The 16794-nt window shown below is 40.8% G+C and overlaps 1 protein-coding gene across 1 annotated transcript; it reads right to left on the reverse strand.

The window, feature by feature from the left end:
- Positions 1-3173: 3173 nt before the first annotated feature.
- T265_02156 (hypothetical protein) lies at positions 3174-16294 on the reverse strand (the record flags this gene model as incomplete). Its single annotated transcript, XM_009166330.1, has 8 exons — positions 3174-3620; positions 6604-6760; positions 10073-10213; positions 13695-13843; positions 15417-15557; positions 15612-15754; positions 15817-16062; positions 16114-16294. The coding sequence occupies 8 exons, from the start codon at positions 16216-16218 to the stop codon at positions 3395-3397; spliced, it is 1308 nt and encodes a 435-aa protein (XP_009164594.1).
- Between the last annotated feature and the right edge of the window lie 500 nt (positions 16295-16794).

Genomic DNA, 16794 nt, shown 5'->3' on the forward strand with positions numbered 1-16794 from the left:
CCGATCTAATCTATCGAGTGGATGGGCAGCCCCATATGGAGAAAGAGGGTTAGGCCAAACAAAATTTCACTGAAACTAATTACGGTCAGTTATCAGTTTTCCAAGGCTTATTTGCCGCGACACGTTCGGTAGGTTTTTCACATATAAGTGATCGCCTTGGTAAGTACATATATCATTTTCGCCACAGGATTATGCAGTTGTGTGATAGAAGTATAGGTCAATAAGTTGATAGACTCAGCAATCGCAAATATGAATAAATTAAATATTTCAAATCGCTTAGGTGATCTTTTACTCTGTGCTCCGAAATGGGTGGCACGGCTACTGCGTCTATCTTGGCCCACTGACTGTGTATCAACTGCATCACAACTACGTGGCTTGATAACACTAATTTTGCTACGTCCGGAAATGGTTTCTAAACGGAGGTACAACATATCAACAACAAGCAATAAGAGGTCCTAGTTTCATACTTTTTACCGAGTTATGGATAAATATTGTGCAACAGTGAGTTTCAGAAGAAAGCAATCTGTGATATCCCTAGTAGGTAGGAGGCCGTGAAAGCAGTCATTTGGGTTGAAAAGACATTTGCTTCGGAAGGAAGCAAATTCGTTCAGAATCTCAAAAAGGCTAGTGAGTTTATCTTTGAGGCCGATGTTAAAGTGGCGCAATAAACTTCTGAATTGTTTTATGCTCTTTTTGCTTTCAGCCTCGATTTATAGGTTTATAAAGCTGTCAGTTCCAAAGATGTCGAATTAAATGAATTGAAAATACAGAATTTTTAAATGAAAGTGGTTGTTTTTTGGGAAGTCTGATGAGACTTTTGTCATTGCTAAGCCAAAATGTGTTTAAAGTCAAAATCTGAATTAAATTAATGGTCACTTAATGAAAACCGCTGAGAAATTAGGTTGTGAGATTTCCTCCTTTGATCCGTTGTTTAGTTTCCACAAGTGGAGCTGACTCTATCTAGGCATTTGTCCTGTTGCCCACATTAAGAGAAAATATCCATTGGGACGGACTCAACCATTCACTTCAGTCACTGAAGAAAAGCGCTATCACGTGTAAAATGTAACATTCTCTTTAAATGGCAGATTTGGCCTTTGTTATTCTGGTTGGACTGAGAGTTTGCGTCCCAAAACAGAGGTAAACTCTTCATAAAGAAAACTACTCACAAGGTTGCTGAAAATTCTTCGATAACGCACGACCAGTTTCATCCCTCTTGCGGCTCATCAGGTAGGCGCAGTCTCCGAGTTTCCGTCAACCTTATGTTCTACATGAACCCCAATTGGACGGGATGTGAGTTAGGCTCTTGTTAGATATACGAAAAATTACAAGGTGGGTTCATGGGGCTAAAAAGCTTCAGTTTTCCATCATCAACTGCGGCATGTTTCAAAGGTCATTTGTCCCGGTTTTAAACATTATCAGACGAACCCAACTAATGTGGTGTCAGGTGAGACTGGTGACTGGTGCAAATTGATTCGTGTGGGTTGAGCGTATGTGTTTCCGTAGTACGTGTCCTCGTTGGTCAACGGATGGCACCTGTACTTGATACCGAATTGCGAGGTCATGAGCTTCACATGATGATGACTAGTAACCGGAGGGGTGACGAGAAACCGTCTGACCCGCTCACGTGGAAAGGCGAGTTCGGGACATCAGTGTGATACCCATTCCAATATTTTATTCTCAGGAGTGTCATAACTGATCTGATAGCCCCTAGATATTGCAATAATTGCAACCGCTGAGTCCTTCGCCGATGCTCTGAAGACATTTGGTATTCTCGCAACATCGTGAGGATGGCGTCTGCATCCAGCATTACCAACCTTTAGTCGTTTACGTGTGTAGGATGTCCGAAATAAGAGTGCGATGGGTATAGTCGGCCTCGTGAACAAGGTTGTTTCAGTCACGCGACTTGATTGGGTCCTTAATTGAAATTGGTTGTGTTCTTAATTCGTCACCTACTTGAAAATTTCTCCAAATGTTAGGAATGAATAAGACGCGACGGATACTTTTTTGTGTCGCTTGTGTGAAGTCTGTAACGTATCTAAAGAAAGCGCTGTTCAGTTCTCAGTGTCTCCAATATGAACCAACGGTGTACAACACCCAAACTCACCCACTTCTCTCGAACTCGTTTCCAAAATAATATAGTTAAAGTTAGACTCTGTTGAAAAGGGGCTAAGAACTTTCCTGCCTGCCGCTAACCACCCCTCAAAGTCTTCCGACCAACATTAAAACATTTTGAATTCCACATAACCTTACCCGCCTACCCTCCCACAACTGGAAGGGAGGGTACTCGCAGCACTCACAAGCCCACGAAGACCAAAGAAAATTTACCAGCGGTGAATCATCAATTGGGGCACCCTGAAGTGGAAGATTAAGGAACCAAAACCGATCGGAACTAATTTGAATCTCCCCCAACCCATCAGTGCAAGATTTTGACGACCACACTGACCGACAACAGCCGCTAATTGACACTCAACACTGATCTAGTGTGATAATCTGAAGAGGTCTTACCGATTATTTCTCTGTCTACCTGAAAACCTGGTCAATTCAGTGACCTGCTCACTTGGCCTGATGAAGCTTTTGTGTCCGTTAAAAACTACGGAGTGTTTACCAAAACTTGAAAAGATGACTTCTCAGTCGGTTACAAAACTCTTCCAATTGAGTGAAAACAGTGAAACTTGTTCCTCTGAAGCCACATCTGGTCAATGAAGGAAGAATGAGTCCTAGTTATGTGTCAGGGCTGTGTAAGGAATGCAGTTGAGGGTTATCTACTACGTGCTTCTCACTGCGCCTTGTGGGAGACGCTACAAGATACGGCTGCCAACCGATGTTAGTAGCGTTTTTGTTATCAGTTTCTATCCAGATTGCTTGAGTGGATGTCTGGAGGTGTAGGCACTTCGGAATGATTGTAGTAAGCTAGCACTAAGTTTCTTCCTCGTTTACCTTCATTTTTTCCTTTACAAAAAGGCCTTTAAATGAACCATGGTTGTGCAGCAGTGAAGCATTGGTCTTGAACACTGATGTCATGCTGCCGATGATGATGATATCCACCCAACTCAAGTGAACAAACAAATTATGTGACAGCCACGACATGACGAAGACGCCGAAAGAGGCGAAGTTCCATGCAACATAATCTAAGAAGAGCTTGCTCAGTAAAATCATCCTGTATATTCTTGTTATTCAATATGGTCAGTACATAGACATATTAATACTGACTCATTGCAGTTTGTGAGCCTCAGTTGGCGCGGCTCGAAGTGAAGTGATCTGTGGCGAGCTAAATTCGCTTAGTTCACAAATACTATTGAAAATAGTGAAATTTGCATGGAATCGTTCTATGAAATTCTGGAAGAGATAGAATAGTGAGTGGTTTTTTGGCAGCGGTTTTGTGATAATCAATTCTTTATTTTCCTTTCTTGCCTTTTCCTTTCTTCTTAGGTCCCGGTGCGAGCTTATGAATGATATCAAATGTATCCTGATTAATCCGATGTCCCATTCTGATTCCGATTTGTGGCAGTTTGGCTTCTTTGCGCGTCAGAATCCCTTCGAGTATTTGTCGGGCTCCCAAATCTCCAATCGCGTTTCCAAACAGATCGATCTCTTGAAGATCTCTGCTGTGTGATATAATGCTGAATGTGTACAGGAAAATGGAGCACAGACCTCGTAAATTAACCGAGATTTTCAAATGCGGAGTAGTTCAGTTGTTGCGCTATCAAACAATCTACTATCACTACCTAAGCAGTTCGTGGAGCTGCAGTTTCACTGAATTGCCCTTATGGTTCAGCATGGGATAGTTCACTGGTTAGGACACCGACTTACGTTCCGGATGGTTTGTGATTTAAACTCAACCTCATCATCTCCACTGCTCCCGTCTAGACATCGGCAACTTGGTAGTATCTCAGTCCTCAAGGTTCCTCCGGGTAATATGGCAGCTAAGCACCAAGAGGGTGTTACGACTGAACGATCGCTGCTAATTTTTACTTAATAATTATGCACACAACTGCACTCAAGTGACTTGGAAGTAGCCTTGCTCATGATACGTTACTTTGAACGGACAAAGGGGTGCAAGACTTGTATAAATAACTGCTAGTTAAACAACGGGGACCTGCATTAAGTACTCCCGAATTCGTATGAAATTATGTCTTCAGAAAGCAAGAAGACCTAAACGGGTCATGTTTTTGTTAGAGAAATTGCTGTTTTGAAAATAAGAATTTTAATCCGAATGTTTTGGCTCAAAAACGATCAATAATTGAACACAGTTTAACGGTAGGTAGACGTAGAGCTTTGCGTCATTTTGGTCACTTTTACCCTACAATTTTGCTCAAGGCAACAGATATCTATTTTATACATGATCCCTTGATTTCTATCTGAATAAACTTATCTTCCTCTCCGCTAAGTCCTACCTCCTTCAAAGCGCGACCATCTGCAGTTTGACTAGTGCCCGAAGAGCCTAAAATATTTTCGGATGGCTTGTTCTGCGGTCAGTTTTGTCTTATAGCAACCAAGGTCTGTGACCTGTTCAGAATTTATTTCCTGACGAATAAATAGATAAGCAGTGACAATCGAAAAACGACAAACTACAACGTGCTTAGTCTGATTCATACCAATGAATGAGTGCACGGGGTGAGCAGAATAAAAAAGAACAGTGTTTATAAAGTTGGATGAATGTTAGACCGAAAATTGCTATTGATGTCTCAAAAGAGAAAGGTGGTTGAAATGCAGGAAAGTGACTTACGCCCCTTCAAGGCAAATAATCGACTAATTTATCTGTTCCGAACAGGTAAGTTTCCCGTTACTCACGGTTGGCCTTAACTATCAATCCAATTGTTCTGTTCATTATATTTTTAAGTTCAGTATATTTATACTGGACAGATATACAATAAAATTATTCAGTATATTCAGTACTTCTGTTCTGCAGAGCCCTCCTTAAGTGACTTTACTGGCTTTTCAGTTAATTTTTCAACTTAATGGGTTTGAGGACCAACCTCTCAATTATTTGGTTTATGCCTTTTAACGGGGTGTAAAAGTTATCTAATTTGTCCGGTTGACTACTCTGTAGTCAAAAATTACAAAAAATCTATCACTGTGGTATGACTGGCTTTAAGTGGACACCCTGTACAGATGAAAGTTCCCGTTCCTCATTCCTGTTGCTTCGTTGCACGGAGGAGATAATGAGCTTAACAATATTTTATTTTAGCCTTTATTGATGCAAGCAGTTAAGAGATAAGACGGTTAACGTGTCAGATAGGTCCACCACAACCTACATCTTTAGATGAAGTTATAATGCACCCGAAAACTACAAATTCATCTGCAATCAAGAAGAACTAAAGCAAAAATCTAAAGGTTGTCAAATACAGTCGAGGTAGGGTTGACCCCAATGCCTTTTCTGAATCCTTTTCATTCGCTGTTACCCTTTTCTGCAGCCTCGAAATTTCGAGAAAGTAACAGCATAATAACAGAAGTGGTATAGAAAGCACTTATTGATAAAAAATAACGTGGTGAATACGGTTTTTTGTTCAACGATGTGGCGCGGAACGCACGCATACTTTATTGTGCCTAATAATTTGCACAGTTATCAGGATTCAAAATCCAACATGAGTTTCCAATAACGCTTAGAATTTTTATTCCCATTTATAAGGATTAGATAGAAAAATTATCGAGTTATGTAAAGTAGATAGAGTGGAAGACCTTCGTGTCGAAAAAGTTGCGATATGTTGAAAATGAAATCATCACGGACGATATTTGCACATAAAGTGTCTGGAGCACGAATGCTGAACCAAAGCAAACTAACGGATCTCAACCGATGTACAAATTTAGGATTGGATCACGTCTGACATAAGATAAGACATCATCCAGTCATTGATTTTCTTTATCACTATGGTAATCATGCATCACTTTCAAATCAGATGGGTTTGTCAAGTCAAAAGTGAGTTGAAGTTTTACCTCTCAACCTTGACTAGATATTCAACAAAGAGCCAGGTACAAGAGAAGCAAACTAGGATGAAGTGATCCCTCTCAAAAATCAAGCCACTTTTTCATCTTTGGTTCTTTTCAAATTATCCGAATAAATCAGAGTCGAAAACAACGACGGTCGGTGCTTCCATAAGCTTTGTCTTAAGCCCCTTAAAATGACCGTGATAGAAACCGTCAGTGTGCATTACCCCTCCGTGTGAAGATCTTAGAGCAGATAAGTCAGGGTTTTAACACTGATGAAAAGTAACCGTCTGTGTTTCAAACCGAACGGAATCATTTGAGTTTGTGGTTCAATGTCCCCCTGGTGGTGGACATTTACGGAATGGTAGAAACATCAAATTCAGTCGCACAGTTGTTTTTTTTTGCTACAGGTGGATCACCATGACTGGAAAGCAGATAACTCAACTACCCAAATACCTCCTAAAGGTCTTTCAGTGGTGTAAGCCGATTAATAACAAGTTTTCCATCCTGACACAGTACAGCTTTTTCATAATCTGTCAGCGTTGCTGCATGACACAGGCCATTCCTGTTTCATCACGTTCCCAATAATAGCTTCGTTATCATGCTTACCAACTATACACGCCGAATAATCCGAACGAATGAGGGAACGAGACACTTTGGGGCGACACACAAACAAACCTTTTCAACAACTGCATGCACCGAACCGGTGCAAAATTCCCCCCTCGTCCCATGTGGTTAATTCCCGTGTCAGCGAGCTTGAGCACACTGATCTGCGGTCCAGCTGGAGGTGGCTCAAGCTTACCACCTTTTCTACCACGTTTACCGCGCTTCTTCCCTGTAAAGGGCAAATAAAATTTAAAAAAAATTCAAGGACTATAACATATCCGCACTAAATGAATCTTTCAGAACTTACAAACTCAATGGCTTTGGGAAACGTGCCCAAACACAACTTAATTTTAAGTTAACGGGCATAAATTCGCTGTGGGTCTGTCGATACCGAGAATAAACGAACAATAATAAAGATATTGACTGCGCTGAAAATCCATCCACTGTGCCTCTAAATTCAATATATTTCAGAAACCGTGCTTCGGTTAAAGAGTGCTTAAATTCTACTCAGAAAACCAAAGTCTGTGGCTCTCCGCCCGCTTCTTTGTATATCCCGCAATTCTTGCTTCAAGGTAGGGTTATATTGGTTGGACGTAAAATGAGGACCAAAAGTTGAACAACTTTCTTGTATATAGATAAAGAGAAATTTCCAATTCCACTGCGGTCTTCATACCATGTGACCAACCTTATACGGAGGGGAAAAAATCTGACACATTTTGTCCTTTTTGGACAATCACAATACCAAGGAGGAATTTTTATCGCAGAAAATCTGAAAATGACTTATTACTTTAAAAATACACAATCCTCATCGAGAAAGCACCTACTTTGGCAAGCTAACTTGTTTTATTTAAAACGTATCTGACTACAACCCGTTGGAGGTAGTCTGGCAGTAAATTGAAAGTCTCATTTTGACTGGACCGTGACGTTTCGTCATACTGGGCTTGTTGTGAAGCACGCAAGAGAGGGTATCTGGATTTTGAGTAGAGTAACCCAGCATCGCTGCGTCCACTGGTATAACGAATATTGTGAGAGCCACCCCATTAGTTTACTGCCCGGACTGGTAGTGTCAATCTAGGGAGTAAAGACAAAACAGAGCTTAACACAGTCAATTTCTAATGGAGGTATCTTGGTGTAAGTGAAGCCAACCTACACTGGAAAGCTGAGGAATTCGGTACAGCTGTCCGTCATTCTCACGCCGCGTGGCAATCAAATAACGATTAATTCAGTGCATGGGATAACCTCGCTGCATACTCATGTCCTTTGGCTGCTGTCATCTGAGATACCAATCGTAAGAAAGAATCACCCTTAAGCAAATCATTAATCTGCGCGGAAATGCCAAGTGCTGTCCGTGAGTCATGCTTCTGGTTATTAACGAATATTTTTAATTAGTTGGCCAAACTTTGGCAATTCTGACGACTAGATACGCTGTTCTGTGCCGCTTACGAGCAATCAGCTATCAAAAGCGCTATCAACGCTTGTTACGATCCCGGCCTTTCTCCCTAAATACCTCGCATATTCGTGAAAGTAAGCCTCCACCTAAGTAGGAAATATCCAGTTAAAAATGCATCTGAACAAGTAACAGGGCAAGAACTAACATGCAAACAAGTTATAAACTCAAAGAACAAAAACATCAGAACCCTGAAAAAGAATGTGAAAATTGTTGTTGGCAGTGGTTTCGAAGCGGGATGTTGAAATAAAGACTTGGTAATAGGCGGGAAATCTGTGTTGCTGATAAGTCAGTCCTAGTGCAGTTGTTAGTTGAGGGTAATGAACTGCAATGAACTGGATCAGCAATGCCCCCGGAGTACACCAGGTCTCCGCTGGTTGCTTTGCTAGTCCTAAATATATTGCGCATATTGGGGTCTGACAAACTGTACGGAATTTCTCGGTATTTTTTGCAGAAAAGTGTTGTATGAAAGCTTTGACAATTCACATCCAAGCCTCGCACATCTTTCAAAATGATGACCAGTCCAAAAAAGGTCAGCCAATGAAAAGTAACAACCAATGGCATAACTGACTGCCTCCGTTTTAATCCGCTCTTGTAAAACGATATCAAAGTGAGAATGCTATCAGCGTCATCATTTTCCTTTTAAGTTGGTATATTTCACAATGTTGGAATTTCTGGCACGAATACCTCAAGGTGGCCAACAAGTGAATTGAAGAACAATTTCCATTTGGAGTAAAAAACACTCCTAGAATACCGTTTTCGGCGCTAAAAGAGGACGTTTTCAAGGCCCTCTTGTATGTATGAAAAATATGAGTTCATACGGGCTTAGTAGAGGATTGCATGTGAAGAAACGCAAAACTGCTCGTCCTTAAAGAAAAGCCAGTATAATCCGCGAAGTTCGCTTAGTCGAATTATGCAGTGAACAATTTCCCCACAAGTCTTTTTGGGGTGAGTGCCGAAATCTCACTGTAGTGTGTGTGCATCAGTTGGGGGTGTATGTTGTCGAATGTATAAATAATAGGTACTTTAAATGAAAAGCAATACCCACAGTTTGCTCCGAGAGCATCTGAAAGCAAAAACACCCTTTGATTAACTACACTGTTTGTGCAAAGGAAGCCTCCACTTTGTAGAACTCGGACTGTACTTTTATGTTTAGAAATGATTCTGGTTAAGATCTGTAGCCTTCAGATGACCATTTTGATATCACAAAAGAAAGACGGAGTTACCAAATTTCAAACGAATTTTCTATTACCTACTGAAACTTCCATTTCCACGCTTGAAAAACACCACAACGTTAAAATAAAAGAGACCAGGGCTAGTTAAAATTCTCGCTTAGCTGCTAGGAAAAACTAACAGTGAGAACGGAAATGAATGACAAAATCTATATTTCCTATTAAGGGGATTATTTTTTCTCTTTCAGGCGTTTCACTTGCAAACTTTACTGCATGTGTACCTGAATGTAGGCCCATTGGAAAATTTGCTTGACGTAATTAAAACGCTCCAATTTGTAGATTAAAAATTTAGTATGGCATGGTGAATAAACAAAAAGTAGGAAATATGAATGCAGGCTAGAATTTCAAGGCAAAGCCTGTGGGAATCGTAAAAATGTAACTTATTGTGACATAAAATAGAAACACCCCTGGAATAGCCTAACTATTGAACCGGAACTGGTTGAACCTTTACATCGCTTTAGGGCCTTTTGACGTAACAGGATATTCTCTAACTCGAGTTATACAGGAACCAACACTGGTCCTATACTTAGCTGATCTGAATGAACTGTGCTGAAAATCTGAACCTTTCTACTTTAGATGCGGGTAGAAAAAACAAGAAGCCTTTAGAGCGTTTTGCACAGTGTCAGTGGCCAGACAATAAAACGGGGGTGGACAACGAACGCCTTGACTTGTTTTCACCATGCCAAGATAATCGAACCCATGATTACTTTCGATGGCTTGACATCGCACGTTGAAAACTATATCGCTGAGAACGCATCCATTCTGCATCTTATCATTCATTTCTTTGGAGTTCAGAGACTGATTGTTGGTAATTCTATGGATAAAATAAACACTATTTTTACAAATGTTGTCAGTAACTCACGCGATTTTATCTCTGCCTTCCCCGATTCTGGTTTCGCTATTGGCTTACCCAACGATGGGGCTGGACTAGAAGGTTTATCGGTCTCGCCTGCATTGGCATTTTGCTCAAATCCGGACAGGTCCATATCTAAGATTGGTCGAGCTGAGTGGGGGTACAAATATGACACATAGGATGGTGTACTCGCATGAACAATACACTGAAGACTTGCTTAGGAATTAGGGAAGTTTTTGTGCACTACGCATCAGCATTGTGGGAAGTGAACGTAAAACCGATGAACTCAAGATAAGCTACAACGAATTAACTGGAAGATGGACTCTAGTGTTAGGGGTCACAAGCCCAGGGCGAAAATGCAAGAAGCTCCGATGCGACCACAAGGGAGGAAGTTGAAAAGATGTGCAAATAAATTTGATGGAGTAATTTTTGAACTAAATACATTGGAATATTTTAGATTGCCTTAGTAATATGACTTGACAAGAGCACTGATTGAGGGGGCTTGTTGGGCATAATAGCTCGGTTTCCCTAGACAATCTTTGGCGCACTCTATCTGCGGTCTGTGTTGCGCTTACAGTCATATTTAACACATCCTAAGCCATTATTATTGAGACTGTACTCATTGTTTAAAATTGCCGGAAATCAGTTTGACTGGCTTACCTGACGGACTGACAGAAATAAATCCTTGTGAAACTGTTTGCTGAGACAAATCTAAACTCAAAAGGTGGGTTTCTTACAAGAACATTTTAGTTAGGAGTAGATCTACAGAGGGTACACAAGAGTGAAACCTTCAATTTGAAAATACGTTTTCAGTGAGAGATTACTATTTTAGGATGCCTTATTGGACAACAATTATTTGGTAGAGCTCAAAGTCACATGATGCATTAGAATGTGAAAAATCACTGTGCGTAGAGTCTATGATTACATAGAGGGATGTGTTAAGGTTAGCCAGAACACTCTGTCGAAAATAAAAATTAACTGAGGAATTCGATACATAATTGAGTATGCTTTTGTCGGGTTACTGAGATATTTAGGAAGAATAAGTCAAACGATGACCATAATTTTCTTCATTGAAAAGTAAGCCGTTGCATCTAAGTGGATGGCGGAGGCCAAAGGTCATCACAACATCAACTTCGAATGAAATGCTTTCCCCCCACCCCACCCCAACGGAATCTTTAGGCGCGAGTCATTAAAAAGAGGCTGGATGAAGAATTTGGGAGTGACTTCTGGTGGAAGAATGTTCTGAACAACTGAAGTTGAGAGGTGGTATATATATGGAATTGAAATAGTGATACTGATAGTAAGTATATTTTATGGAAGTACAATAATGACAAGGAAATGGAGCCAATCATACTAACTAACTTGAAAATAGGAGACAAAAGAAATCCCACACGTTGTTGACAGTCAGTCAGGAGAATGGACTTCGTTAAATCCACAATTCTGTTATCCTGATTTATAAATAGTGCAGTGCGCCAGCACAGATTGCATGAGATGAATTTGGATATCCAGTTCTTCGAAAAAAATAGGTTTCTGTGATAAACTTAATATGAACCCGCGCTACACTGTTTTCTCAAGGGAGCCACCTATATACATTTCAGATTGTTGAATCGCCTTTGGTAAAACATTGTCCTGATTCTAATTAAGTACAATCGGAAACAGTCTTTTCATGGAAATGACGAAGGTAAGCCACTCTTATTTAATATCGAGTATCACCTTTCGAGTTGGCGAACCGCTACAAACAATTGAACCTGAAATCTCATGGACGACTTCTAGTTTTTGACTGCTGCCGCACCATTTCCAAGGTAACTGCACTTAGATGAAAACTAACTGTCTGAGATCATGTTTCTTTCTTTTGCATGAAAATAAAATGCAAGTGACCATAAAGTTGATGACCTTATGAGTAAATTTGGAATTTTTCAATGGAGTTTTCATGAAGTTAGTCTGTGTTGAGAAGCCAAGAGACAGTGTACGACTGTTTTGCCGTTACTTAGAAGTGAGGTACGCATTCCACGAATCTCAAATGGTGTCCAACCCCGCAATATCTTGGCTAGTAGTTTGAAAACAGCGTGTCTGACTGATCATTAGTGTGATGTGGAGCCACTTCTCCTTCTATCATGAAATCTAAATCATATGGTAAATTATTGATTGGTTTCTTGTGTAAAGACCTATAGGGTCATTTGTGAATTACTCTTCGCTGCGTTTTTTTGAGCCAGTTTGAAATTTAGATGCCTCGGTCGTGCGTTCATCTGGGTAACACTTTTCTCACGGCTTACTGTGGCACTTTGAGGTCAGTAACCACATTTGCGCGGAAGTCGAATGTGAATAGAAGTGACTTCTCAGCTAATTCATTGCCATGACATGTGTCAGGAAATCGGTTTGCTTGAGAGTCCTCGAATGTTAGTTTCACTATCTCAGTGAAGGGTCGGATGAGAAAAATACCAACGAGACCTGAATTTAAAAAATATAGTAAGAAAAGAAGCCACTGGTTGGTTTTAAAATGCAATCCAGTGTACTTTCATCCACATTATGGCTCACAATTTGGAAGTAGTGGGGTATAAATAGACCAAAACACTACTTGAGCTGTACTGTCACCTCGTAACAGCCACACAAGTTACAAAAACTCTCAACAAATAACAACTGTTCGGTCGTTCCATATCTCTCTACTGATTTTGTCACTCAGCGCGAAACGCGTGACAAAAAATCTTTTAAACCTGAATAAATCAGATTCAAGTTCACGCACTCCACAGTTGTCACATTTTCCACATTGCTAGTTTGCTTTGGATAGTGTCACTTGGGTATGCCTAAAAATACGTTCCCTGACAAATTTTCTTGTGTGAATCGAATCAGAGTTTATGTTTTGCAACTCATTCCAAAGGAAAAAATACTCGACTGTTTTGAAATCTTCCTGAATGTGCTGTTACAAAAAAGGCAGCCGAACTGTCGCCAGAATTTATTAACGGTTGTAAAAAACCTGAGTTGGAAGCATGTGGAAGGAAGCTTTTATGAACCTGTACGAACCCTGATTGTCAGAGGACTTGGTATATTGGAGAAATTCCTCCTTCAAGTACTTGAAGTTAACTGCTTTCAAGAATTAGCCCCTTACTGGATATATACCAGTTTAATCCCCCTACAACCTTAATTTGAGTACATAACATTTAAAAGCAACAATGGCCCCAAGACTTTACACTCTACACCTTGAAAGATAAAGTTTGGATGGCTTCAAGAATTAATGATTCTGCATTTAACGTGCGTCTGTTTACGAGGCTATGCTTTGTGAACGACCAGATGGCGAAAAGGTTCAACTAAATACCTTATGAGTACACAAATTTGAAGGACACACTTGGCATGCCTGGCACATTCTGATTTTATGGATATGTACATTTGTTCACATGAAGACCTATTTACGTTAGCTGTCACCAAAGGCGCTCATTGTATCGCTAGTCTACCTAAATGCTGTTCGTTACCGGTTTATTCACTGACACTAGGGCATAAAAGCTGGACATAACAGAGCTTCCATATTGCGGTTGCTACAATTTCCAGTCTGAAATGAGCATGCGCTATTTGATTGAGAAAGTGCATATTATTTCACATAAAAGGTACTACTTTAGACGTAGGTAACTGTCCAGCTTACTTGCACGTCTTGCATCCTCGATTGCTTTCAGTCTTCGTTTCTCTTCTTCAGCACGTTCGAAACCCTCGTTTTCCGCCGCTTCGGCAAGTTGGCTCAGAAGCGCAATCACTCCTTCAGCTTCCAGGGGGTTTCCATCTAGAACCAGTTCTCTGCGCAGCAGAATAATAGAACAGTTAACCGCTGATTGTAGCATATTTGTCATATATATATATATATATATATATATGTACATATGTTATATGTATATATGACACACTTATGCGAATGAACGTTACCACCACCGGTTCGGCGTTTGTTATAACCCGACTGGAAAAAAGTCATATCCCATGCAGGATAATGCGATGTTGGAGAGTTAGGAGTTCTACAATATGAATCCGTAGACGGATGCCTCACACTACTGGAAAGTATCCGGTCTGCAGATAGTGAAGTATGATACCAATATAAAACCCACTTTGTGGAAAGAGGATAGTTCCCTACTCTGGGAGGTGGATTATCTTCGCGAAGATGTCTGTCTAGATCGTTGGTGTCATGGAAAGTTATTTTCATCGCTCCAGGCAATTTAGGACACTTACTTCGAGTTCAGGTGAATTACTAACCACTCGTAGTCGGGGCGAGAAAAGAAGTCACCCGTAAAAGAGTCAACGGTGACACTGTATTACGATCAGGTCCAAATATCAGAAGCAGTGTTGGGTAAACGGATGGCTGTGTTTTGCAAACTGCCTGTGGTTCGATGGCTGCAAAAAATAAGCTTCCCTTATCTACTGTCTTATTTGAATAATTACACTTTTGAGTTTCGTGAAACAGGCATGGTTAGTCCGTACAATAGCCCGCATCGCTACCCCATTGGAGTTGAGGAGTTCGAAATATGGATAGAGGTGCTGCTACCTCAAACCCCAAGACTAGGATAGTTTTCTTCACAAGGGATACACTTTGGTGCCCAAACGGTTAGCAGGTTACCTGGAACAGGTTACTTCTGTCCAATTAACTGAAGCTGTTCCGTCTGCAACAACGCGCCCTCAACAGACTGGATGGTAAGAATCTTAACTTATCTAAATGTTATAACCTACCCACCGACCTATAGCGTGGAATATTGACGTGCTTCTACGGTGGTGTGTAAAGATGAACAGGTTGAGGGTCGCCATAGAAACCTGTTATCCAGCAGGGCAGCATTAAATATGCAAAGGCTGTTGGTGTGCATTTGAAAAAATTCCGGTGGGGATATTGGGTTTGTCTGACACTTGCTCTAGAGAATGTTTATCCTCCTAAGGAAACAGTTCACAATAAAACAGTGATCTCACACTGCAGTTGATTGGCTTTTTTAGTCGTCGTCCAATTCCACGACATTCATTTCGGCAGAGTAACTTTGCTTGAGGATAACCTATTTTTGGGATAGAGGTGTTGAAAATGAGAAGATATTCATTATGTTTATCTGTAGGACACATTTTTACATTTCGGAAACAGGGAAGCAATATAACAAGCTCGAGATTGTGCAGTGACACTATCTGACAACAGCTGTTGAGCCAGTAACGTCTTATACAATGTAACATGATTGGGCGGACTGTGTACACCAATTCGCCATCATCAAGCTATGGGCTTTGCTTGCAAAGTATTGCCTCTTATCTGGTGAATGCAGCCAAAGCATCTCAGATGGTAAGGGCGGAAGGTTTGTATGAGCTGTGAGACTGGAGGAACACATATAGTTTCTAAGTATTGCATGAATACCTGATCGCAGTTTCACAAACCAAATTTCCAAGCCACAGTCCACATTGTTTCGTCAATCCACAGTAGCTCAAACTCAAATGAGTCAGGAATTTGCCTCTGGACAGTCCAGTACACAGAATCCGGCAACCTTTCTCACCCAACCTACGAAAAGAAAAGAACAATAATTTGCAGCTTTGCAAAATGACAACTTCTTACTCGTTAAAGTCTAAGGCCAGCTCCTTCAGGGTCTTTGACACAGCCACCGCAGTCACAATGTTGCCAACACTCTTGGAATCCAGAAAGCAATCAATCAGCTCCAGACGTGAGACTGGATAACAACCCCGGGTTAGCAGTCCTGCCTATAGAACAATTCGCTAAGTGTGTCAGTCACTGGAACAAAAGCACAAAACGATTCACGTACTATAGAGAGTGCATCGTCATTTTCCACATGACAATCCCAAACCAATAGTTCTTGAATGTGTGTATAGCGTCGCGCTCGGATGGCATCAATCAGCGGAAGAATCTTGACCAGTGGTTTATCCTCTTTGACATGCTTGATTTTGGCCCTTCTGCGTCTACCTTCATCAGCATCGCCCTGAAGGGCTTTGACCAATTTTTCATCATCCCAGTATTCAACAACACGTCTGTCTTGGGGATCAACCACAAACTGCGAACAAAATTTTGGTTAGTCTGATAAGCTCAAAAATTAGATAATTACCCTTGTCACCAGCCGATCATCATCCAACGCCTTCTTAAACTGCTTTCGAATGGAATTGGCTACCGTAGTCTCGTACTTTTCCGCTCGAATTTCATAGTCACGCATTAGTTCTTTAAGAGACCGAACGATTGCGGACTCAGAGACCTTCTTCAGGCCGACTGCCGCCTGCTGTTTTGGTGGCATGCTGAAATTGGCGTGCAAGATTTTGATTAGATTACCAAAGTAAACAGAAGAAGAACACAATTTTCTATTACAAGTCGTCAATTTTTGCAAGGCCATCCGCTCTTCTCTCTTAAGCTCAGCTTCTATCAATCAAACTTTACATGCGTGTCAGTGGATTTGTGATCAGTTTGGATATGTTGCGCTCAAAACTCCCATAACTCTTCTGTGTGCCAAAAAATATGTAAAACGCTACATTTTTGGCGTGATCTACTATCCTCCTATCAGTGATACGGGAGGGTCACGGCAGCTAATTGTTTACTTTCGAGTTGCACTCACTTTTGAGTCAACTGAAGGTATCACGGTAATCATGATTATAGTTTGTTCATGTAAGAGAGCAGCAGATAATTTTGAACAACCCTTATCCAACCCAACTTGATGGTAGACAATCAGATTGAGCCAGTTTTGAAAAATAAACCGGGATTCGAGTGCATAACATGCCAAAGTAAAAGGAATAGACTG

This window comes from Opisthorchis viverrini, assembly GCF_000715545.1.
Source record: "Opisthorchis viverrini unplaced genomic scaffold opera_v5_25, whole genome shotgun sequence".
Taxonomy (NCBI): Eukaryota; Metazoa; Platyhelminthes; class Trematoda; order Opisthorchiida; family Opisthorchiidae; genus Opisthorchis; species Opisthorchis viverrini.